The 23,595-nt window shown below is 60.5% G+C and overlaps 1 protein-coding gene and 1 long non-coding RNA gene across 2 annotated transcripts; both read right to left on the bottom strand.

Annotated features, from left to right (window-relative positions):
* Positions 1-4,796: 4,796 nt before the first annotated feature.
* On the bottom strand, positions 4,797-7,356 carry LOC132421721 (uncharacterized). Its single transcript, XR_009518764.1, has 4 exons — positions 7,182-7,356; positions 6,680-6,791; positions 6,300-6,424; positions 4,797-5,125 (listed from the first exon to the last, which is right to left on the bottom strand). It is a non-coding gene; the product is annotated as an uncharacterized lncRNA (long non-coding RNA).
* A 1,858-nt stretch (positions 7,357-9,214) lies between these two features.
* Positions 9,215-21,810, bottom strand: MKNK2 (MAPK interacting serine/threonine kinase 2). The gene is made up of 14 exons (XM_060007352.2): positions 21,673-21,810; positions 21,396-21,530; positions 17,763-17,850; positions 17,564-17,665; positions 17,386-17,483; positions 15,221-15,300; positions 14,708-14,781; positions 14,357-14,461; positions 14,160-14,215; positions 13,975-14,070; positions 13,319-13,513; positions 12,384-12,548; positions 11,621-11,664; positions 9,215-11,279 (listed from the first exon to the last, which is right to left on the bottom strand). Exons 2-14 carry the CDS (start codon positions 21,444-21,446, stop codon positions 11,042-11,044), a joined length of 1,392 nt encoding a protein of 463 aa, XP_059863335.1. The 5' UTR covers positions 21,447-21,530; positions 21,673-21,810; the 3' UTR covers positions 9,215-11,041.
* Between the last annotated feature and the right edge of the window lie 1,785 nt (positions 21,811-23,595).

Here is a 23,595-nt window from a genome sequence, read left to right as displayed (position 1 = left end):
AGGCCACAGCAATGAGAAGCCCGTGCACCGCAATGAAGAGTAGGCCCCGCTCGCCTCAACTAGAGAGAGCCCACGCACAGCAACAGAGACGGAATGCAGCCAAAAATAAATAAATAAACCAATTAATTAAAAAAAAAAAAAAAAGAGAGAGCAGATTGCTCCATCTCCAAAGGAAAAAAAAAATCTTTTTTTTTTAATGTTTTAAATTTCTCTGAATACAAACTTTCTTACCTTACGTCGTACCTTTGCAAAGTCACAGCTCTTTAGGCAGGTGCTGAAGACATCCCGCGGGGGACCAACTGGATGAAGTTCCGGAACAGGCGTCATTCCTACGGTGCTAGAAATCAGGAAGACGGGTGTCTGCGGGAGTGGAGGGGACTTTTTAGGATGCCGGAATGTTCCAGGTCTCGATGGGGTGTGGGTGACATGGGTTCCCACACTTGCCTAGACCCATCGAAGTACACTTAGGATCTGTGCAGGTCACCATTAGTAAACTATACCTCAGTTAAGTTCAGCTGGCATAAAACTATTACATTTCTACCATCCGTTCTGGCATCTTTTCAAAGACACAGAGATTAGCTGTGAATGCAGAAAGTTGAGCCCGCCCAGACGCGGGGGTGACCAGAGAATGGCGCCAAGCCCTTCCGCCCCACCATGTTGATATACTTCCTGTTTGCTGATCAAACACCTGAGTCCCTCGCAGAAATTCTTGGAGAGGGTTTTTGAGGTTCACACCCAGGGCTCCCTGAACCACCCCCAGCCCTGTCTAAGCTGGTGGTGGCCTCTAGAGGGCGCTGTTAACATAGCCAATCCCAGGAGTTTTCATTCATCCTGGAGCTTCAGCAATTTTTAGGAAACCATCATTGGCAAGCAAGGGGGGAGATCATTTCCTTCCCCACCTCCCTGACTCTTGGACACTGGGGCTGTCCCTCAGGGATATCATTCACACCAAAAATGCCTGATATTGAAGAAAAATTTTGGAGAGGCAGCAGAAAATTTGGGAGGAGCCAACTGGAGATGTGGATCAGCCATCCCCAAATGTGCCGCTCTGGTGTAAGAATTTCTCTGAGCTGAAAGCATCTGAGTTCTTGAAATCTGTTATCTACCTAAACACAGAGCCTCATACTGTCATAAATCCCTGCCCGGAATCAACTCATTTTCTCTTTTCAGAGAAGACAAGTCAGCTACCGGACAGACTTTGTCACAAACTATCATATCTCTCACCTATTCTCCAAAGGCCCATTTATCTCTCCTAACATTCGTTTGCTCTCCCATAAGTGGCCTTTCTCCTCTCCCTTTCCTCTATTACGAAGGCCTATGAGCTCTCAAATCTCACTGTTCCTTTGGGGATTCACTTCTTTCTGTGACGCCCCAAGCATGTAAAATTAAAAATTAATACATTTGTACGCTTTGTCTCCTGTTAAAATATCCTTTGCCAGTTTAATTTGCAGTTATGAACTTAAGAGGGTAGAGGGAAACATTTTCCTCCCCCACACAACGAGGTCAGTTGTGGGTTGATGCTTCCTGCTTCTACTTGGCCTAAGTTAGCTGGTGTCTAAGGTGGAAACACTTCTGAGAAGCCAGCCTAGCCTCTCCTTGACATCCTGGCCCAGGAGGGGACCCCCTTACAAATGGGTCAGTGACCGCAAACAGATGCGGCCCAGCCCGTGCCAGGTGCTCGGCCTGGGTTTAATTTCTGGGCCATTTAAAGTCTCACACCCCATCAGACTATGGGGTTTGCCAAAGCGCAGAAGATTCACCCACAGGGACAGCGCGGCCCTTGTTACATCATAAATTGAGGATGTGACTGGATTTGGGGAAAGGAAGAGACAATTTCAACTGAGACCAGCCAGGAGTTTGGAGCTCTTAATGAAATTCTTGGTTCCAGCAGTGGTGATCAGCAGTGTTGAGATAACCAGGTGAGTCACAAAAGGGGAAATCAAGCCACTCTATGTGCTAGAAGCTCGTCCCAAGAGTTTTATCCATGTGACTTGTGTCACTCGATTTTTTTAAAGTTATTTTATTATTTATTTATTTTTAAAATATTTCATGTATGTATGTATGTATGTATGTATGTGTGTGTGTGTGTGTGTGTGTATGTATGTATGTATTTTGGCTGAGCCGGGTCTTATTTTATTTATTGTGCCATGTGGGAACTTCCTTGCAGCACGTGGCCTTCTTAGTTGTGGCATGCGGACTCTAAGTTGTGGAATGCATGCGGGATCTAGTTCCCTGACCAGAAATCAAACCCAGGCCCCCTGCATTGGGAGTGAGGAGTCTTACCCACTGGACCACCAGGGAAGTCCCTCATGTCACTCTAGTCCAAGGATAAACTGTAGCACACGGAGTCACCAGATCCTGCCTGAGGGGATGCAAGTGCCACCTAGGAAGTATTCAAGCCAAGAATGTTACCCTGACTCCATCAAGACTTTGACTCTGATTTCCCACTTGTAAGAAATTCAGGGGTTCAGGAAAAGAGCTAAAGGCACTGGAGCTGCCAGAAGTGGCATTGTGCAGGACAAGGGGCTTAGCCTCTGCAGGAAGTCAGATCAGGAGCAAAGGGCAAGGCGACATGGGCTGTCGGCAGGAGTCTCAGCCCTTCTCCACGTAGGCCTCTCCATAGCGCTGCTTGAGCATCCTCACAACATGGTGGCCGGCTTCCCCCAGATGAGTGATCCCAGAGACAGTGAGAGAAGTCACACCCCGTCATTTCCTTAGTATCCCATTGGTCGCCTGGTCCATCCTATTCCACGTGGGTGAGGGCTACACAAAGCATGAGTATCCGACAGCACGATCATGGGGGGCCAACCTGCAGGCCTGGTGACCATCAAAAAGGAAGGGAATGGAAAACGAAAGATAGAGCTACCATATGACCCAGCAATCCCATTCCTGGGCATATATCTGGACCAAACTCTAATCCAAAAAGATACATGAACCCCAATGTTCATGGCAGCACTATTCACAATAACCAAGACATGGAAGCAACCTAAGTGTCCACTGACAGATGAATGGATAAAGAAGACTCGGTACACATATACAGTGGAATACTACTCAGCCATTAAAAAAGAATGAAAGAATGCCATTTGCAGCAACATGGACGGACCTAGAGATTATCATACTAAGTAAGTCAGAGAAAGACAAATATCATATGATATCACTGATATGGGGAATCTAAATGTGACACAAATGAACTTATCTGCAAAGTAAAAACAGACTCACAGACATAGAGAACAGACCTGTGGTTGCCAAGGGGGAGGGGGTGGGGGAGGGAAGGATTGGGAGTCTGGGATTAGCAGATGCAAGCTAGTATATATAGAAGGGATAAACAACGAGGTCCTACTGTAGAGCACAGGGAACTATATCCAGTATCCTATGATAAACGATAATGGAAAAGAATATGAAAAAAGAGTGTGTATATATGTACATAACAATCACTTTGCTGTACCGCAGAAATTAACACAACATGGTAAATCAACTAGAATTGAATAACAAACAAAATTTTTAATTAAGTAAATAAATAAAAAGGAAGGGAATGAACAGGACAGGCAACCAAGATTGGCAGTTCCTCCCGAATGACCTCAGTGTAGGGTTTTTAAATAGATCTTCTACCTCCTGGGACATCCCTGGTGGTCCAGTGGTTAGGACTCTGCACTCCCACTGCAGGGGCCACCAGTTTGATCCCTGGTCGGGGAGCTAAGATCCCACGTGCCTCGACCAAAAGGAAAAAAAGAGAGACAGAGAGAGACAGAGAGAGACAGAGAGATCCTGGAGCAGCAGGAGGTCTGGGGCTCAGCCACCTGAGTTCCTTCAACCTCCACCACTTCCCTGACTCCAGCTCCTCACTTCCTCCCCCCTTCCAGAAGGTTCTGGGTGCCTAACTTCTTCACAGGGAGAAGCCCCGCCCTCCCCAGCTCCTACCTGAGCCAGGAGAGGCCCCAGATACCAGCACCCACCCAACCGAGGAGGCAAAACAAACAAGACGGGACAAGCACACCAAAGAGGCAAGCGTGCAGGCAACATCAGCTGACGCACCCGCCAAGGACGCCCACTGGCCTTGTGGGCAGCAGGAGGGCGATTCCTCTGTGGGCAGGGACCTCCCCCACCCCACTGGCCATCAGGAAAACCCTCCAGTGTGTGTGCAGTGTACCCTCCAGTGTGGAGACTGTAAATGAAAACACTTATTCACTGAGGAATTTTTTTAAACCCACGGGACAAATATATTTTATATATGTTCGTTCTGGGACGTAAAGTGGTTCTGGATAGAGAGCAGGTGCAACATGTGCCTTCCTTTATGATAGGAAGGAAGGCAGACAGGAGGGAAAGAAGGAGGTGGGACCGGCTCCAACTGAGGACACGAAAGCTCTGCACCCACAGGCAGGTGACTTACGTGGCTGCACCTCCGTTTCCCCATCTGAGACTCCTCCTCCTTGTTGGGATGCCCAGAGCACCCCCGGCCCCAGATGCAGCCCTGCTTCCATCTCTTGCTAGGGTGGGGGTCCCGGTGGCCCTTCCCCCAGGTGCCACCCACTGCTGTGGACTGTATCCCCCTGGGTGGCTGTCACAGGGTGTGAAACCCCAAGGCTCTGCACCGGCGAGGGGTGAAGGTGCGGAGGACAGCGGGGAGCCCCATCTCCTGGAACTCTGGTGCCCTGACCCATTTTGCAGATGGGTGTACTGAGGCCCAGGTGAGGGCAAACCCAGTCTCACGTGGAGGGGCCAGAGTCACATGGAGGAGGTTAGAAGGCCAGGAGGGACTGCCCATCCAGAGACCTCTCACTCACTCAACCTGTCCCACCACAAACGTTTATTGAGCGCCAACCATAGGCCCGGGGCTCAGGATGAACAGACAGGATAAACCAAGGACCTGGGGTGAAACCCAAGGTAACGCACAGACCGGGCCTTTTGACCCGCGTTCTCCAATGGGGCCAGCAGCCCCACTGGGTCACAAAAATGCAAATAAATGAAAGTGAAATCAGTGAAGCATTCTGCGCCTCCTCTGCACTGGCCACGTTTCACGTGCTCAGTAGCCACATGTGGCTGATGGCTGCACAGATGGAGGACACGTTCATCATTCCAGGCGGTTCTATCAGAAGACACCGGCTTCCACGGTCCAGTCTGATTCCTTCTATTTCCAAGTGAGAACAGGGGGTGAGTGGAGTTTTGTCACCCGAAAAGCATGTTCTATTTTGCTTTGAGCCCAGAGCAGTGTTGGTTGGTACCACGAAAGGCACACACACATGGGGATACAAGAGACAGTGTCAACTTGTAGCAATGTCGGGATCCTGCTTGTGACACAGTAATAGACTTTTGCAAAAATGTTGCCACTGGGGAAAATGTTATTTCTTACAACTGCTACGAATCTACAGCTGTCACGGCACAAAACATTATCTGGATGACGGAGGTTTTTTGGCACCCCCTTAAATTTCACGCCCAGGGGAGGGTCCTAGCCCAGGACTGGAGTGGTGGCAAGCCGGCTTCTCACCATCGTGTGCCTGCAACCAGGCCCCCAGTGAAGGGATAAGTGGCCAGGGGTGACTCACTGGGCTGATGACCTCAGCTGGGGAGGCATCAGGGCTCCGACCCACAACTTTTATGTGGCCCCTGCACCTGCGGGGTGGATGCCCCTTTGAATGTGCAGATAAAACGCTGGCAACAGGGGACTTCCCTGGTGGTCCAGTGGTTAAGACGCTGCGCTTCCACTGCAGGGGGCACGGGTTCAATCCCTGGTTGGGGAACTAAGATCCCGCATACCGCGGACCAGCCAAAAAAACAAAACAAAAAAGCCCCACTGGCAACAGGCTCTTGTCCCTGTTTGTCTGCAAATCTCTGCTGGGGGACTTGTTCACCAGACGCTCTCCCCAACGGCCTTTGGCACCAGCATCCCGGGACCCAGACCCTGGAGGCCTCCTTGGTTCCAGAGCCAAGGATGCAGCGCTGGACAAGCCCCCTCTTGTTGGTGTCCCAGGTTTCTGCCGCCTCTCGGGAGGTCACAAAAGGGAAACTGAGGCCGGGGAGAGCTGGAGTTGGCAGACGTGACAGAAACCCCACGGCGTCTTCCCGAAGTTGCCCACAGACCCCAAACCCTATGTGCCGGGGAGCGTGATGCCCATTGGACGGAGGGGATGAATACAGCCCAGTGTGGGGACCGGAGAGGGTTCACGGCACACGATGGCCCAGGGCCGATGGGCTCCAGATGCCCATCCAAATGCCAGAGGCAGGCGAGGTGCCTTGGCAGGTGACGCTCTTCACCCAGGTTCCCCGCCCCCAAGAAGCCAGCCCTCCCTCCCTCGCCAGCTCACCCCATGCAGGCTTCCACCAACGGGGTAAGTCCTTCCTCACGTCGGACTTGATTTCATCAGGCTTCGCTTTAAACCAGTTTCTCCTCCTTCTGGGTGAGTCTAAGACCAGGACAGGCCGCAGTTTCCTGAGACGGAACAGTGAAAGAGGTTGTGAGATGGGATATGATCCACGGGGAGGACTTGGGCTGGTGACTGGTGACAATGGCGGGAACAAAACCTGCACAAATCCCTACACTCTGGGGTGGAGACACCTGTGCTGGTGATAAAACATTCCTCCATGCATTAATTGAGCACTCACTGTGTACCAGACTCAACACAGACTCGGTCCCATCATCTTTTTCATTCTTATTTAGGAGAAATTCACAGAACATGAAATTCACCCATTTGAAATGAACACTTCAGGGACTTCCCTGGTGGTCCAGTGGTTAAGACTCTGCTCTCCCAAAGCAGGGGGCACGGGTTCCATCCTTGGTCGGGGAACTAGGATCCTGCCTGCCGCACAGCATGGCGAAAAAATAAATAAAATGAACACTTCAGGGTGTTTAGTACATTCACAGAGCTATGTAACCATCACCTCTAGTTCCAGAACATTCCATCCCTCCAAAAGAAAACCAGTGCCCATCAGCAGTCACCCCCCACCCCTCCACAGCCCCCGAAAACCAGCAATCCACTCTGTCTTTGTGGATTTGCCTGTTCCGGACATTTCACATAAGTGGGATCACACACTATGTGGCCTTTTGTGTCTGTGTCTTTTTTAGTTCACTTTATTCTTTAAAATAAAATTTCTTTTTTAAAAGACACTATTAGGTTCACAGAAAAACGGCGAAGACAGTACAAAGTTTCCAGATACTCGCCCTGTTTCCCCTACTCTTAACACCGTACATCAGCATGTGTGGCCCTCTTGCGTGTGCGGGGCAGGGTGGAGGGCAGCTCCCGAATCACACATGTGATTCGCCGTGATCTCTGGGTGACAGATCCAGTTTGCGGATGTCCCGGACCAGCTGAAGCACCTGCCGTGAGCCCGTGAGCCCCGTTTACTGAGGTGCAGACAGGTGGCCACGGTCGCCAAGTTGGGAAAGGCTTCAGCTCCTCCGGCTCCGGGATTTTCCTGCCACTCCTCCAGGGGACGTGGAAGGGGCGGGATCGGCCAAGAGGAAACCGCAAACATCAAATGTACAGCGGCAGCTCCGAGAACAAGCTGTGCCTGGCAGCTGCAACTTGGCAGGCGGCACGGGGCAGGCAGAGGTCAGCGGCGGGGCCTGGAGGGGGTGGGCAGAGCTCGGTGCCACCTAGGAGGGCGGTGGCTTGGCATGCGGCACCCACCCCATTCCCCCCACATATACCCGGCCAGGCAAGGGACGGGGCGGGGCCTGGAGGAATTGGGAGGGGGACTGTGGGGTTTGAGAGGAGGGCTCTAGCAGGCGCTCAGCGGTAGGGCCAGGCTCCAAGGTGCGCCTGAAGGTTCCTCTGGAAGGGCCAGGTGGGGGAGGATGCCACCTGGCGAGCCTGGGATCCTGGGCAGGAGAGGGGATCCTAGCGCATACACCTTGCCAGGAGGCCTTTTGGACAGCCCGGAGAGCCCCCCTCTCGCCGCCCCGCCAACATGCAGGCTGTCCCCGGGCGCTGGCAGACACCCAGCATCTGTGCGCTCTGTGGCCTCCACCCTCACCAGGCCCGTCAGCCCTCACTGGACTGGCTGCAAGGGTGACAATGGCTCTCGGGGTCCTTTGGGCCCCAAGCCCACACTCCACCTGGTGGCAAGAACAGTCCTCCCAAAATGGCATCTGATGGGGTCCGTACCCTGCTCACTTTCTTCCTACGGGTGTCCACCCAGGGGCAATGAAACAACCACCGGACAAACGTACACTGATGTTCACAGCATGACTCACAACTCAAAAGAGCGGGAACCTCCGTGTCCATCGATGGGTGACGGATAAACACAGTGTGGTCCAGATGATGGACCAATCACTCAGCCATGTAAGGGAGTGAGACACTGACACACGCCGCAACACAGATGGACCTCGAGGACGTGATGCTCAGTGAGAGAAGCCAGACACAGAAGGCTCCGGGGGCTGACCTGGACTGGCCCTCCCTGGGACTGCCTGCTCCCCACCCCAGGCCCTGCAGAGACGACCACATCTACTTCTTTCTTGTCCCTCTCGCTGTACTACCTGCTGGCCTCCTCACCTGGCTCCTCTCAGATCCCCATTGTCAGTTGAGGAAACTGACAAGCACAGCAGTCCTTAACCACTGGACCCCACTGCCACCCCCTTTTGGCTCCTGCCTGCAGGGAGCCCTCCCTGACCCACCGCCTCCCTCTCTACCCGCATGCCCCCCCAGGATCTGAAGTCAGCCCTGGACTGTCCAGCAAAACCCTGCCTACAGCAAGAACTTAATCATGGCTGAGGGGATGGAGTCTAGAGAGGGAAGCGGGCCAGCCATGAGGCGGAGGTTTGGAACACCGGGTTTTATCGAATTAGGTTGCGCTGTCCAAAGGCGCCCCTCCCCCACACAAAGCTGTTTTCCCATCTCCCTCTGGATCTGGGACAGCTGTGCGCTTGACCCCAACCTAAGCTCAGACGTGGGGAGGTGATGCAGGAAGGCTTCCGAGGACAGGCCGCTCAGATCCACCGGCCATGCTGCGAGGGAGCCCAAGCCACGCAGGAGGCCACGTGTGGGCACCTGGCCCTCGTTCCCAGCCGAGCCAGCCTTGGTGCCAGCCCAGCCCACACCTGCAGATGAGTCTTTCCCAGCCGAGGACCCAGGTGTCCTGGAGCAGAGAGAAGCCAAGCCCACCTGCGCCCCATCTGAATCGGTGACTCACAGCATCACCGGGAATATCAAAATGCCTTCGGGCCACTAGGTTTGAGCAGCTCGTCGCAAGGCAACAGAAAGCAGGGTGCGGGCGCGCAAACTAGTTTTTATGACTTTTATTAAATCCTTACAAAACAGAATACAAAATACCGGCGTTGACAGTTGGTGTAAAGGAAAACTTCTGAGCTGTATCAGTTCACCTGGTACAGTGGAGTTAAAGTGCTTGGACGTTTTTCCCCCACTTAAAAAAAATTTGAGTTTTTTTTGTCTTTTTTACACATCTTAACGTTGAAACACTGCTGTGCCCCCTTCCCCCCAGCGCCAGGCTCGTTCACAGTAACGGTTCTGACCAGTCCTCCGGGCCGCACTGTCGTTGTGACAGGGGTGGGGGAGGAAGTGGCTGTCCCACCTTTGAGGAAAAAAAAAAAAAAGCTGCTCACAGCTCAGCTTTCCGGAGTAAAATGGCCATGGCGCCTGCAGCGGGCGAGAATCCATTTGTTTCTTTTTTACAAAAAGGCAGAATCCTCGGTTGCAAAACGTGGAATCACTGATGGGCGAGAAATGATGGGGGGTGGCCTCCCCACCCCCAGAGTCTTTGGAAAGGCCAGTCCACAGATCGGCGGGCGGGCGGGACGGGGCGGTGGCCCCCCACCAGCCACCAAGGACGGCGACAATCTCCGAGACTCGGGGGACCGCAGAGACGGCACTCGAGCCCCCCACGCCTCGAGGCCCGCCCCCCCCCCCCCCCCCACATTCAAGTATTCGTCAAGAACAGGGAAGGGAAGTCAGCTGATGTTCTGGAAAACTAACGAGACAGGACGAACAGCTAGGAGCCGGAGGGCGGTCTGGGCGGCTGCCCGCGCCCCCAACCCCGGCAGAAGCCCGTGTGCACGTGGAAAAGGAAGCCTGTGAATTGCATAGAGTCGCCCACCCGAGGACGAAGAGCGTCAGAGTCTCCCCAGCCCGGCGGGTCACGCGACGTCTGACTCAGGCGCGGGCGGAAGGGGCGCGGCAGCTGCGGCCTTTTCCTGAAGGTGGGCGGAACAGAGACGCCGCCCTGGGGGGGTCCCGCGAGACCCCGGGGACGGGGCTGAGAGAGCTTCCACGCCAGACCCGAGGGGCGGCCGGGCAGGACGTGGCCGTGGTCAGACTGAGCCCTGAGAAGGGGCACTCGGGTGCCCGGGTAGGGGGTCCGCGGGACCCCCACTTCGGCTGACGGGGGCCTGTCCGGCTCCTCGCGCTTCCTCTGGCGCCCCCATTCGCGGGTGGGCACTCCCCAGTGGAGAGGCCAGGGGAGGGGCCCCGGGCAGCCGCAGCTTAAGGTCAAGGTTCGAGGGAGCCCCGATTGTCAGTCGGCGGGGGCTCCAGCGGGCGGCGCCACCCCGCCTGCCCCCAGGCCCCGCCCTTTGACAGGGGAGACGTGAGAAGCCCCCGGCCCGCCCGGGTGACTGAGGGGAGGGAAGGAGCTACCGTCTCGTCGAGGGAAGGTGGGTGGGGGTCGACCCGTCCCTGAAAACACTGTGAGGGCCGGGGAGGGGGGCGGCGAGGTCCCGCCAGCTCGGGGAGACGCCACGCCCTCCTCTCCTGAGTCACGCGGGCGGCGGGGAGCGGCCTTCACAGTACCCGGCGCATCCCGGGCCGGGGCGGCGGGAGGGCCCCACCCAGCCACAGGCCCTCCGCTCTCCTCCCCGAGCGCCTGCTCTGCGTTTAACACCATTGAAAGGGAAAAAAAACAAAACAAAAGGAGGGGAACAGGAAAAAAAACCCAACAGCAAAAACCTTATATAAAAAGACCCCCGAGCTGAGCTTAGCGCCTCGGAATCCAGCCGGGGGAGGGCAGCCCGCTGGTCACCCGCGGGCAATAGCTTAAAAAAATCTTTAGACTTGACGGGGTGAGGGGCGGCCTATGTACAAAGGGAAGGAGAGAATCACGCGTGGTCTCCCACCAGGACCACGGGGGCCGCGGACAGGCTGGCTCGCTGCCGCCGCTGGGCCAACTTGGACTGGGAGGGCGGGGACAGCTGCAAGCAGCGTGAGGTAGCTCGGATGACCACGGGCTGCTCCTGCCCCGCCTCCTCGGCCGCGTCCTCCTCGCGCTGGGCCAGCTGCCGGTTCATGGCAATGGCCTCGGCCGCGAACGACGTGAGGTCTTTGGCGCAGCTGTTCCTGGGGACAGGGTGGGGGGTCAGCAAGGAGGGGGAGGTAGCCGCCGGCCCGTCCCCCCTGCTTCCCTCGGGACCCCCGGGGTCTGTGCAGTGCCCTGGGGGAGGGGCTGCACGCCCAGGAAGCCCCAGACTCCACAGGGGGCGGGAGGGGCCGGCGGACTGGAATTCGCGGTGGGGTCACAAACTCATCACCCGGTACAAGGACACCCAAGCGCTTGGACGGCTTCCCCCGCCAAGACTGAAAGAGGATCGTGTAGTCTTCTTTAAACATCTTAACATTTAGCGCCCCCTCCTGGACCCGGGGCTCCCCGCTCGGAGCCTGAGATCCCACACGGGCCTCACCTCTGCAGGACCATGGGCGTGGGCAGGGTGTTCTCCGGGGCGCACTGCAAGGAGACAGAAGAGGTGAGGCTGGAGAGTAGAGCCCGCCCGCCTCGGGGCGCCCAGCTGGCTGCGACAGTACGGGGGGTTAAGGCGGTGCACCTGCCCGGGAACCGAGCCAGGCTGGGGGGAGGGGCGCGGCCCGAGCCGGGCGAGCGTGGTGGACGTTGCCAGACCGCGTGATGGGCGGGGCCTGCCTCTCACCAAAGCTGCCCCAGTTCCCAGCAGGGGTTGGGAGCCCGCTCCAACAGCCCATCTGCCTTGACAGTGGGGCCCCAGTCTTTGCTCCCCACAGTGCCAACTTGTATTTTTGTTAAGCCCCCTGCACTGTTGGCCTAGGCATCTGCCCCGCCAGGACAGCAACTGGGCAGAAGAAACAGCAAGCTCTTCTCAGCTTGGCGGGGACAGAGCCTTGGACGGGGGGTGGCAGGCCCCCGCCTGCCACCTGGCTGACCTCAGCTTGACACTCTGTTCCAGGTGAGAAGAGGCCCCTGCGCCTCCAGGACACAGGGCCTGGTGACTCACTGAGAAGCAGCTCCTGCAGTCCCAACTCAACCTGGCCAGCAGGCAGTGGGGGCCTCCCTGCTGCGCCCTTGCCAGCTCTGGGGGGTCTCGATGCTGAGCCGCCTAGGGCTGTCGTACCCTTGTGCTCTGAGTCACCCCAGCCCAGTGGCAGAGGCTGGAGGCCAGCCGCCCCCCAGGCCTCCCTGGTGCTCCCACTCACCCCCTGCACCCAGGGGTGCTGCAGGACTTGGGCAGCACTCAGCCTCTGCTTGGCGTCACGGACGAGGAGCTTGGAGATGAGGTCTTTGGCAGCAAAGGAAATGTGGGCCCAGTCCTTCTCCGGAAACTCGTACTTGCCCTCCTGGATGCTCTCAAACAGCATGTTCTGGAGGGAACATGGAAGGTGGGGTGAGCTGCAGCCAGCAAGGGCTGAGGCCACGTCGCAGACGCCTGGCAGGCCTGGACCCAGAGGAGCACCGATGAGTGACAAGTTCTGTCAGGGTCCCCAGCCTCCACCAGCTGCATGGGACCTGGGCCCAGGCTTAGGGTCGGGGAAAGTGCCCTGAGCTCAGCTGGCAAGGCCAGGGGATCTGGCAGGCCAAGGAGGGCAGGGACCCACCCAACTGGCGGTGGCTGGGAGGCTGGGCCAGAGAGTGGACTCGGGGAGGCACTTGGTGCGCTCTGCTCAAGTGGGGCCCCATTTACTGAAGGGTGGCTCTGGACGGCCAGGCTCTGGGGGGATCAGGCCATGAAGCCTGAGCCTCACATGGTGGGTAGAAGGCTGGAACCTGGCCACCTCAAACCATAGGCCTTGCCCCACCTCAACTTCCTGACCCCTGACTGCTTTCTCCTGTTGGGCTGGGGAACCCAACAAGCCTCTAGAAACCCAGAAAGGTCAGGTCGGCAGTGGCCTGTGGATGTTGTCAGTGGTTGGAGGCCAGGCCCTTAGGGGTGCTCAGGGGGGTTCACAGGCCAGCTCCTCCAGGGTGGGGGGTAGGTGTGTGCATGGACCAAGCCTTGGGGTGCACTGGGCAGGCAGGGGTGAGAGTGCACGTGTGTGTGTGTGTGTGTGTCTGTGTGTGTGTGTGTGTGTATGCCGAGGCAGGCCAGACGCGGTGCTCGGGGGAGGGGTGCACGGCAGGACCCCACTCGCACCTGGCAGGCCGGGCAGGCCTCGCCGCGGTCCCAGCCGCAGTCGCTGCCGCAGTGGCCCACGAAGGGCGGGTAGCCGCTGAGCAGGATGTAAAGGATGACGCCCAGGCTCCAGAGGTCGCAGCGCTTGTCATAGATGCTTGCCTCCTCGCTGAAGGCCTCCACCACCTCCGGGGCCATGTACTCGGCGGAGCCGCACTGCGGGCGGGAGCGGGGGCGTCAGGGCCCGCGGAGGGGGGATAGGGGGGCGCCCCGACAGGGACTTCACGGAGCCCAAAGCCAGACAGCCCTGACCGACCAATCACAGGTTGCTGAGGGAGCCAGCCCCGCCTTCGCCCTGCCGGCCAATCACAGGCTGCTGAGGGATTCGGCCACGCCCCCAACCCCCCCCCGCCCAATCAACAGGTGCCGGGAGCCCGCCCAGCCTCACCGCGCCCGACCACGGCCCCGCCCAGCCGCTCTGCCCGGCCAATCAGCGGCTGTTGCTAAGCGGAAGCCAGAGTTCCGAGGCCCGAGCCGCCAAGCAGGCTCCGCACCTCGAGGTTATGCAACTGTAGCCTGGCACCGGATTCGGGGGCCATTCCCGCCCTTTCCGCCCCTGCCAGCTACCCCTCCCCCCCGCACCCCACTCGGGGCGCCCTGACCCCGCAGGCCCTCACCGGGGTGAGCAGCTCCGGGGTGGAGATGGGGGAGCAGTCCCCGTTGAGTTTGATGCCACTGCCCAGATCAAAGTCACAGATCTTCACGGGGGACACCTGGGCAGGGTCAGAAGGGGCTGTGAGGGTGGCGTCCCGACCCTGGGGGCCCTGGCCCGCAGGAAAGGCCACCCCCCGGTGCCCCTCACCTGGTTGGGGTGCTCACAGAGGATGTTTTCCGGCTTTAGGTCCCTGTGGGCGATGCCTGCAGGAAGAACCAAGAACCACGAGGGCAGGTCAGGGGTCCATGGGTGGGTGGACACATCTTCCAGGAGTCCTGGGCAGGTGGGCTGGGCGCAAGGCTAGATACCCAGGGACCCCTGGGGCAGGCAGAGTGGCCACTCACCTTTGTTGTGCAGGAAGTCCAGGGCGCTGGCCACATCCTGCACCACCACACTGGCCTCCAGTTCGTTAAAGTGCCGCCGCTTGTGTATGTGGCTCAGGATGGAGCCTGGGCCAGGCCATGGAGCAGAACACACAGGGGTCACCTCCACTGCCCAACGGCCAGCACCCACCCCACCCTGGCAGGGAAGCCCCTACTCCGGCCTCCTCGGGTCCAGAGTCCTCCAACCTGAGCTGGCGTGTGGACCCCACAAGGCCCCTCTGATGTGCAGGCCCCCCTGAAAGGTTCTCCCTGGTGGCCCTAAACCCCCGGCCCATTAAGATCAGATGGAAAAGCCTGCCAGGCCCCACGTACCGCCCCGCATCTTCTCAAACACCAGGTAGAAACGGTCGTCTTCCTCAAAGAACTCAATCAGCTCTAGAACGTTCCTGGGGTGGGGGCAGGGAGGTGGGGGAGGAGTGAGGCTTCCTCAGGCCTGTGGGCAGCCACAGAACTGCCCAGCAGGGGCCCGCCTTCTCCACCCCACCTACCCACAGGAAGGCTGCGCCCGGGGCCACGGGCCTGCTTCCGCCTTGCCCACCTCGGACTGTCAGCCTGCCTGCCACTGGGCCCACCCACAATGCCCAGCACAGGGCCTGGCACATTGTGGGGGTGATGGGGCACTCGGGCCCATTCAGCCACTGAAAGATGGCTGGGCCCAGTGTGGTGAGGGTAGGTGGCTGGGCCCAGTGTGGTGAGGGTAGGTGGCTGGGCCCAGTGTGGTGAGGGTAGATGGCTGGGCCCAGTGTGGTGAGGGTAGGTGGCTGGGCCCAGTGTGGTGAGGGTAGGTGGCTGGGCCCAGTGTGGTGAGGGTAGAGGTCACATTACCTGTGTCCCTGGCACTGGTACAACATCTCCACCTCCCGGAAAACCCTACTCCGAATGTGGCCCGGCTGCTTCTCAATGATCTGAAATGTCAGCGGGGGGAGGACACACACACAGACACCAACTGGGTCAGCCAGACCCCCTACAGCCTGAGACCCGCCCCCCCTCCCCTGCCAGAAACTTCCCCTGTCAGAAACTTCTCCTGTGTCACGCGTGAAGCTCGTCAGAGCTTAGATTTTAAAGTTCTGGAAAGCGGAGCTATCCTATGGGGGCCCAGAATTTACTGAAAGTCAATACTGTGGTGTCAGAACAAACTGGGGGCAATGTGTTTCCCCAGAGGCATCACAGGAGGGGCGAGCGGGACAGGAGTCGGTAGCTCTCCGCCCCTGACTGCCACAAGCCTTGGGGTGTATTTGGGGCCTGGAGCCCCTGCAAGATACTCCTTCAGGGCAGCAGGTTCCTTAGCCTAGCGGCCTGCTCTCCCTGACCAGGAGACTGGGGGCCACTGTGCTGGCTCACACACCACCCAGGGGACTGGAGGGGCCTAGGGGCGCCTGGCTGCCAGCCAAGACATCCCATTTGCCTGGGAACCAGTCTGGACAGATGCCCCAGCCCCATAAGCCCAAGTCTGTTTCAGGCCAGGTCAGTGGGCACAGCCGCCCAGGACCCCAGAGCCTCAGGAAACCAGCCCACGCCTCTGCGCCCACCCCCCTCTGGCACCCAGGAGCTCTAAGGACAGGAGGGTTCTGGGCCCACCGCCTGGGGTGAGCCGCTTCGCTCCCAGAGAGGGGAGGTCAAAAAGCGCGTGCCAAAAAAAAAAAAGAAGTGCGTGCCAGCTCTTTCCCAGCAAAGCCAGGCCGCACACACCTCCTGGGAACCTCTTCCCAGGTTGGACCTAGGGCCCCCTCTCACTAGGTGGGTGGGCGGCCTGGGTCACCACTGTGCCCAGGGCTCCCGGCCCACCAGCAGCCTGGGGCAGGGGACGTGGTGTGCTCCACTGGCCAGGCTCCAGCAGCAGGCGGGCACGCACATCCACTGGTCACTGGGGCTCGGCCACCACCCTAAGCACTGTCCGACCTGTCTAGTGACAAATACACCTGCCTCACAGAGGGGCAGAACCACCAGATGCCAGGGCTCCTTGAGATAATGCCAGCAGCCGTGCCCTCCTGGAGTTACCTGAACCTCATTCCATCCCTTGGGAATGTGGCTAGGGCCCCCCACTCTACGGAGGAGACAGCGGTCCCTCTTGAGAGGGGACGGCCTTCTGAGGGGTCACACACGGTACAACTAACCCAACCCTCTGAGCCTTGGTTTCCCTGTCCGTCAGAGTGACAGAAGCCAGGCTGCCCAGCAGGGGCCTTAGGAAGGAGGACACTGACCGTGCAGAATGTGCTTGATGCCTGCTAGGTGTGCAGTCCTATGGCACCATCACACACCCAACCCGGTCGCTCCCAGGGGGTGGGGACCACAGCCACCCTGGTCACCACGCTTCCACCAGGGCCTGAGGCTTCCGGGCCAGCCCGCTTGCCACTGTGCACCTGGCCCTCCTTCCTGGGCAGCCAGCCTCCCGTTACCCCACCCAGCCCAGATGCAGGGTCACGAGGGAAGCCTGGAAGGCTTTTTGGAACGCAGGGTCTGACGCCCGGCCAGGCAACGCAGGCTGCGCAGGCGCACACTGGGTCAGAGGCGGCCCAGGGCTTGCAGGAGGCTCTTGCAGGCCTTCCCTGGTCTCCCCTGATGCCCAGCTCCCCCAAGGCCCCCGAATAGGGCATTGCCTTTCAATGTTTGTAACCAGTACAGGGAAGCATTCGTCATCCCTGGGGACAGGGGCCTGGCCCGAGTGACCCAGCAGGTGAGCATCAGCTCTGACTGAAGCCCCCAGTTCTCGGCGGTCCCTCTGGCACCAGGTCCTTGGCCACCTGTGCAGCGGGGCCACCCCTTGTCACTTCTCACCCGGACTTGGGGGCTCAGCCCAGGCTGACCTGGATTCCCAGGTGTGGCCTGAGTCACCAGCCTTGAGGCCATTTTTAGACACTGGTTTTCCCCGCCTGCCAGTCCGGCAGCTCAAATGCCAGCTCCCCTCCTTTTGCCACCCCTGGAGAGTGCCAGATCCCAGGCACGGCTGGGGAGGGGCGAGGGGGCCGCCCAGGTGCTGGGGCCTGTCTCACCTTGACGGCATACTCCTGGCTGGTGATGAGGTTGACGCAGGTCTGCACACGGGCGTGGGCACCCTCCCCAAGCACGTCCTCCTGCAGCTGGTAGACGTCTGCGGAGCAGGGGGCCGGTGAGAGCCACCCTGGGCCGGCCCATCTCCCCGACGCCGCTGCCCCTGCCGGCCCCACTCACCTTCGAACCTGCCTGAAAAGCTGTCGGTGGCCCGGCACCTCTTCTTCTTCTTGCTCCTTTTCTTGGCATCGGGGATGTCGATGGGCTGGCTTGCAGGCATATCTGTGCAGGGGGAGCTAGAGGTGAGGCCCGCCTGGCTCAGGAGGTGGCCCAGCCCTCTGCCACCGCCAGAGGCTCGCCCTCCCCTCCAGCCCCTCACCAGGGCGGGCCGGGCACTCCAGGACGAAGTCAGGCTCCCCGTGGTGGGCCTGGTCTAGGGAGAAGGCCAGTTCGAAAGGATTCTGCCCCTGCAGGAGAGGAGAGGACAGAGCTCAGGCCCCAGCCCTGCGGGGCAGCTGCACCCAGAGTGCCCCAGTCTCCACGTCCGCACGCTGCGGAGCAGAAAGCCTGGCTCTGCCTGACCACAAGGAAATGGACCTTTCACCCCCAGCCCAGGGCCCTCGGGGCCTCTGGGGAGGGGGTGTGGTATGGGAAGAGGCCAGACGCAGGCAGGGGAGGGGGTGCCGCCTCCCAGGCCAGGCCTGAGTCGCCGTGGGGCACCAGGCCACGTTTTGAGCCTCGGTTTGCTCACCTGCAGGATGGGGCCAGCACCACAGCATGGCTGACCGCCCGCGCCCCTGCCGTGCCCCGGCGCAGGGATCAAAGGCGCAGGGCAGCCAGTGGGAGGGAGTGAGTCAGCGGCTTCCCAGAGCGGTGCTCCCAGCCAGGCGGCCCTGCCTGCTTTCCCATGGCTTCCTGGTCTCAGTCTCCCCTCTGTGTAATGGGGCACCACTGCCCTCCTTGCCTCTCACTGTCCGCTCATCCCCACTGCACCTCCCGGCCCGAGACGATTCCCGCCACCACACCTCTGCTCCTGATGTGCCCACAATGCGCCCCGTCCCCCAGATCTGCGCCTCTCTCCTGGTCCGACCCCCTCGCTCGTCTGCTTCCAGCTCCGCACCGCTGGGACCCGGCTCCGGGGTATCACGGGAAAGGCACCTGCGGTCTCCCGCGTGAGCACCGGGCCGCTCCCTCGCCCGGCCACAGCCGCACTGTCCCGTGTACCCTCAGACACACCAGGATGGAGCCCCTCACAGGCCGCGGTGTCCAGCTAAGGAAACAGCCCTTGAGCAGGAAGGGGCCTGCTCAAGGTCACCTGACAGCCCCCGGGACTGGGGCGGGGTGCGTGGGATCCTAACAAGGGAACGAAGGCAGCTGGGGTTCCTCCAGTTTCTGCGGATCCAGCGTGAGGACTGGCAGCCCCCGGCAAAGCACGAGGCTGAGGCTTTAAGGATGAGGCTCTGAGGCCCCACCGTGTTTCTCTAGGAGTTTGCTCTCATTTAGCTCCCCGAATCCTGGGGGTCCAGGTGGCCAGGGCTTCAGGTGGGCGTGGGGGCCCTGTACAAACAGCAGTGGCTCCAGCTCTGATGCTGGAGGACCTGGGTCAAGTCACTGCCTCTCTCCGGGCCTTGGGACAAGGGGAAGCAGGTCTCCAGCAGGAGGGCCATCTGGCAGAGAAGGAACTCCGGGAGAGCCCCAGGGAGATACCCAGGGGTCTAACAGCAGAAGGGGCCAGGCCAGATTCCTGCAGACGGGAGGCCCGGAAGCCAGTCCGGCAGCACAGGGGCAGGCAGAGGTCACAGGGAGCGGCTGAAAAACAGGCGTGGGCCCTCCCGGCCTCGCCACCCACCCGCCCTGCAGATAGTTGCTAGGAGGCCCAGCGGGCGGGGGAGGGGAGGAAGGCGGCGCTCCAGCCTGTCGGCGCAGGATCGTCCACCAGCACCTGCCTCTGCCGGCCCAGGGGTCCAGCACCCCCGGGGAGCCAGGCACACGGCTGTGCCAGTACCGGCAGTTAGCGCTCTGAGAAGGCTCAGTCCAGGGGCGTCTGGAGGCGCCAGGTGACTCCCTCCTCCCAGAAGGAGGGGCCCCAGGGTGGCAACGTGGGGGTGATCAGGAGGGAGGGTGGACGTGAGGCTCGGGGCCAGCGGCGGCCCTCACCAGCTACTTCACCTCGGCCTAGTGACCTCAGCTCCGAGCCTGACCAGCACCCAGGGGTGACTCGAAAGGACCACGTAAGGGCATGAGGACCTCAGGGGGCCTGTCACCGACCCCACACCCCTGTGCCAACCTCCAATGCAAAGAGCTGGACCCTGGAGAGAAGGGGCGGCCAAGCCACCAAGGTGAAGGGACACTAGCCATGCCAGCTCCTGTGTCCCTGTCACCACGTGCGGGGGGTGCTAAGACAAATGCCCACGCTGTCCAAGGCTCCACTCTCCCATGTGGAAATGGGGAAAAATACATCAGAGACACCTGGCAGACGCTGCTGCCAGGCTGAGGGGAGGGAGGTGGCTGCGGCCCGAGGAAGCTTGGGGTGCAGCGGGAGGAGACACGTAGCGAGGCCGGCCTCTGGCCACCAGGAGGGCCACCTCAGAGCCAGCACTCCCGGCCCAGTGTCCCTCCAACTCCCTCAGGACTCCCACATTCCCACCTCAGCGCTGGGCTCTCACACGGCCTGCAGAGGCCAACCCATAGTACCAGGCAGTGTTGCCAGGCCAGGCCCAGGGCTGGCTGTGGGCCTCCAGTCAGCAGGCCTTGGCAGGAGGTGGCTGGAACCATCCAGAAAGTTCGACTTTGCTTTGGCCACTGTGCCGGCCCCACGCGCTGACCCCATCTCGGCTCCCACCCAGCCCCCAGAGGGGACAGACCACCACCAGTGACGTCTCAAGTCCACCCTGCTCCCGCCCTGCCCTGAACACTTGGACGTGCCAAGGCTGTGGCTGCCCTGGGGGGAGAAGCCAGAATGACAGGCGTGTGGGCAGGGGTGGGGCGCTGGCCCAGGACGCTGGCTGGACGGGCCTGGGAATTTTAACCCAAACAGTCTCAGCTCGCTCCTCCCACCCTGGTGTGCAGTTCGCCCGTAGGCGCGCGCGTACTCACACACTCACACATGCACATACACCCAGGTCTTGCCTTCTCTAGAGGGCAACAGGTTCTTGCCCAAGAAGGCCCAGGGAAGCCATTACATAACGCGGCCAGCGGGGTGGGGTGGCCGCTGACATCACTGTGTCCCCTGGGCCAGGCCCTGTGGGGTCCCTGCCTAGCACCTGCCTGCCCCCCCACCCCCAGGCTCGCTCATCTGAGACTAGAACTGCAGCGGCCCCATGCCACAGCCGTGGGGCCCGCCGCAGAAACTTCCTGCTCCGACAGGAAATAGCCTTGGGCCTGGGGTGTCTGGGAGGTGCTGGGCTGGAAGGGCATCCAGTCCACTGCCCCATTCTGCAGACCACCGAGGAGTGTGTAGGGGAGGCCTGCAGCCCTGCCTGGGGTTCCAGAAGGAAGGGCCCCTCAGACCCCCGCAGGCCCCATGACGCTGGGGACCGGACTGTGGCCTGCTGACAGTCCCCAGCAGTGCACACTCGGCTGGGCTCTGCAGGGGACACACAGCCAGGGGCCCCCACGGGCAGGACGCCCCTCAGCCCTGCCCGGGGTTCCTGGAGGAAAGACCCCAGAGGCCCCAGGGCGCTAAGGACTGTGGCCTACTGAACTCCCCCCTGCTCACCATACCAGCACATGCCTGGCTCGGGTCGGCAGGGGACACATATGTAGGGGTCCCCAACCCGGTTTGGGGCTTCTAGAAGGAAGACCCGACAGGTCCCAGGGTGCTTGAGATTGGACTGTGGCCTGCTGACACCGCCCCCCCCCGACAATGCACACCAGGCTGGGGCAGCTCCAGGCGAAGGGTGGGGAGCTGGCACGAGCCCCGGTGGGTATCCTGGGGGGCGGGCTCCGCGTCCCGCCACCGGCCACTCGGGTGGTCCAGCCCGGGGCGGCCCCAAGACGACCCGGCCCTCACCTTGAAGGAACGGTGGAAGCCCTGAAGTTCGGCTGTTTTCTTCTGCACCATCTTCTGTCCGGGCCCCGCCAGCGGGGGAGGGGACGCGGGGCCCGGGGGGCGGCCCGTGGGCGGGGGGCGGCCGGCGAGGGGACCCTGTGGGCGGGAGCAGACAAAGGAGGGCGTTGAGTGGCCGCGGCCGGCGCGCCGGGAGCCCGGGCCAGGGCGGCGAGGCTCCGTGGGGCCCGCTCTCCGCGTCAGGGTCGGGGTCGGGCCGGGGTCGCTGGGCCACACTCACCGGGGTCGGGCTCGGGCCGGGGCCGCAGTGCCGCCGCCCGAGACGCGTAGCCCGGAGCCCGCTGCGCGGACCGCGCGGGGAACAGCGCCGCCGCCGCCGCCGCCGCCGCCACCGCGGACTCCTCCGCTAAGGCCGCCACCGCCGAGAGGAGCCGGGCGGGCCGCGTCGCCGCCACTTTTATAGGCCAGGCTCGCCACCACCACCCCCAGACCCCGCCCCCGCCCCGACGCAGACCCCGCCCCTCATGGCTCCGCCCATGCACGCACGGCGGGGGCGGGACTGGAAGGCCGCTCTGGCGGCGGGGCGTGTCTGCGCGCCTGCGCCGTGTGGTGCGCGGGGTTCGGGGGGCGGGACTCGGGAAGGGTCCTGGCGGGCGTGGGCAGGGTTGCTGGAGGCTCCGGGAGACCCGCAGGACCCTGACACTGAGCCCAAGCCCGGCCCTGACCTCTGGCAACAACCGCAGTCTGTCGGCCGGGGCCTAGAATACACTGACTCCTTTGGGCGACACCCCTGCTCTAGAACCTGCCATGGCTCCCTCTTGCATCTCTGTTCTAGGATCTGCCGTGGCTCTCTTTTTGGGTTTCCCGATCCTGGCCCCAGCTGTCGTGCAGGCGCACCCAAACAGGCTTATAGGCCCAGCTGCCTCCCCAGGTTGCTTCCCAAGAGTTCACGTGATTGTTGGCTGGGAAAGGGGACCACATTAGGGGGTGGGGACAGACCTGTGAAGGACTGTCCTCCCGTCCTGCAAAGGAGTGCTTCGCCTGCCTGATGGAGAGAAAACCCAAGGGGTGGGGGCGACCAGGACGGGAGGCAAAACACAACCCCATTTTGGCTGGGGCCCCTGACCCAGGCTCTGAGAGAATCAGTCAGCTCTCTGTCCCCGCAGCCCAGTGGTGCATGGTCCTCAGACCCGTGTCTGGACTCTTAGTATTACAGGCCTGCGGAGGGAACTGTCCTCCCTCTCCTCCAGGCCCCAGCCTGTCCTTTCAGAGGCTTCCCACCACCCACCCCCAACTGTCCCCCAACGAGGCCTGAGCTGGACCGTCCCCTTGCCTGTTAAGCTACCTCTATTTCTGTGCTGCCCCCCAAGGCCACAGCTCAGGCCACAGGAGCTGTAAGACCTGACCTCAGCCAGCTCTGGGGTGTTTGGAGGGACCTGCAGGGAGCTCCCCGGCCAGCCCCCAGCCCTCCCCTGCCCCGTGCGTGTGCGTGTGTACGTGTGAGTGTGTGTGTGTGTGTGTGTGTGTGTGTCTGTAGACACACGTTGGCTCCAGGTGCTGGGGTGGGGCTGCTGGACTTGCCTGCCCAGGGGAAGCCTCAGGCTCCTTCCTCATCATCCCCACCCCCCTCCTTACCGGGCTGTCCCTCTCTGTGTGTACACCGTCACCTGCAGGTCTTCATGTGCTTCTGGATGGCATGGGTGTGTACAGATGCCCCTCGCCAGAAGGCCAGCTCTGAGAAAGCCCAGATCCCCGCACTGCTGGTCCAGCACCCAGCACAGGGCCTGGCACACACACAGGAAGTGCTCACTGAATAGTGCTGAAAAGAAAGGATGTATTTAAGCATGTGTGAGTGCGTATGTGCATGTCTGTGTGCACGCATATAGGGGTTGGGTAAGGTCTGAGCTTCCTGAGGCTGCTTCTGGAGCCCAGAAGTCTGAAATCAAGGTGTCATCAGCAAAGCCACACCATCTCTGAAGGCTATAGGGGAGGATCCTTCCTACTTGTTCCAGCTTCTGGTGGTTGCTGGCAATCCCTGGTGCTCCTTGGCTCATGGCCTCATCACCTCAACTCTGCCTCATTGTCACGGGACCATCTTCTCTGTCTGTGTCTCTCCTCTCTCCTAAGGACACCAGTCATTGCATTAAGGCCACCCTAGGGACTTCTCTGGAGGTCCAGTGGTTAAGACTCCGTGCTTCCAGTG

The sequence above is a fragment of the Delphinus delphis genome, chromosome 3, assembly GCF_949987515.2.
Source record: "Delphinus delphis chromosome 3, mDelDel1.2, whole genome shotgun sequence".
Taxonomy (NCBI): domain Eukaryota; kingdom Metazoa; phylum Chordata; class Mammalia; order Artiodactyla; family Delphinidae; genus Delphinus; species Delphinus delphis.
This window is presented reverse-complemented; position numbering and strand designations above follow the sequence as displayed.

What these genes read in the sequence shown, in the direction of transcription:
- MKNK2 (XM_060007352.2), bottom strand. Translation starts at nt 21,446, where the DNA reads ATGGTGCAGAAGAAAACAGCCGAACTTCAGGGCTTCCACCGTTCCTTC. An exon ending in GCCAGGAGTATGCCGTCAAG is followed by an intron (nt 15,301 to 17,385) that starts GTGAGACAGGCC and finishes CTGACATTTCAG; the next exon opens with ATCATTGAGAAGCAGCCGGG. An exon ending in AGCACCCCTGGGTGCAGGGG is followed by an intron (nt 11,665 to 12,383) that starts GTGAGTGGGAGC and finishes GTCTCCTTGCAG; the next exon opens with TGCGCCCCGGAGAACACCCT.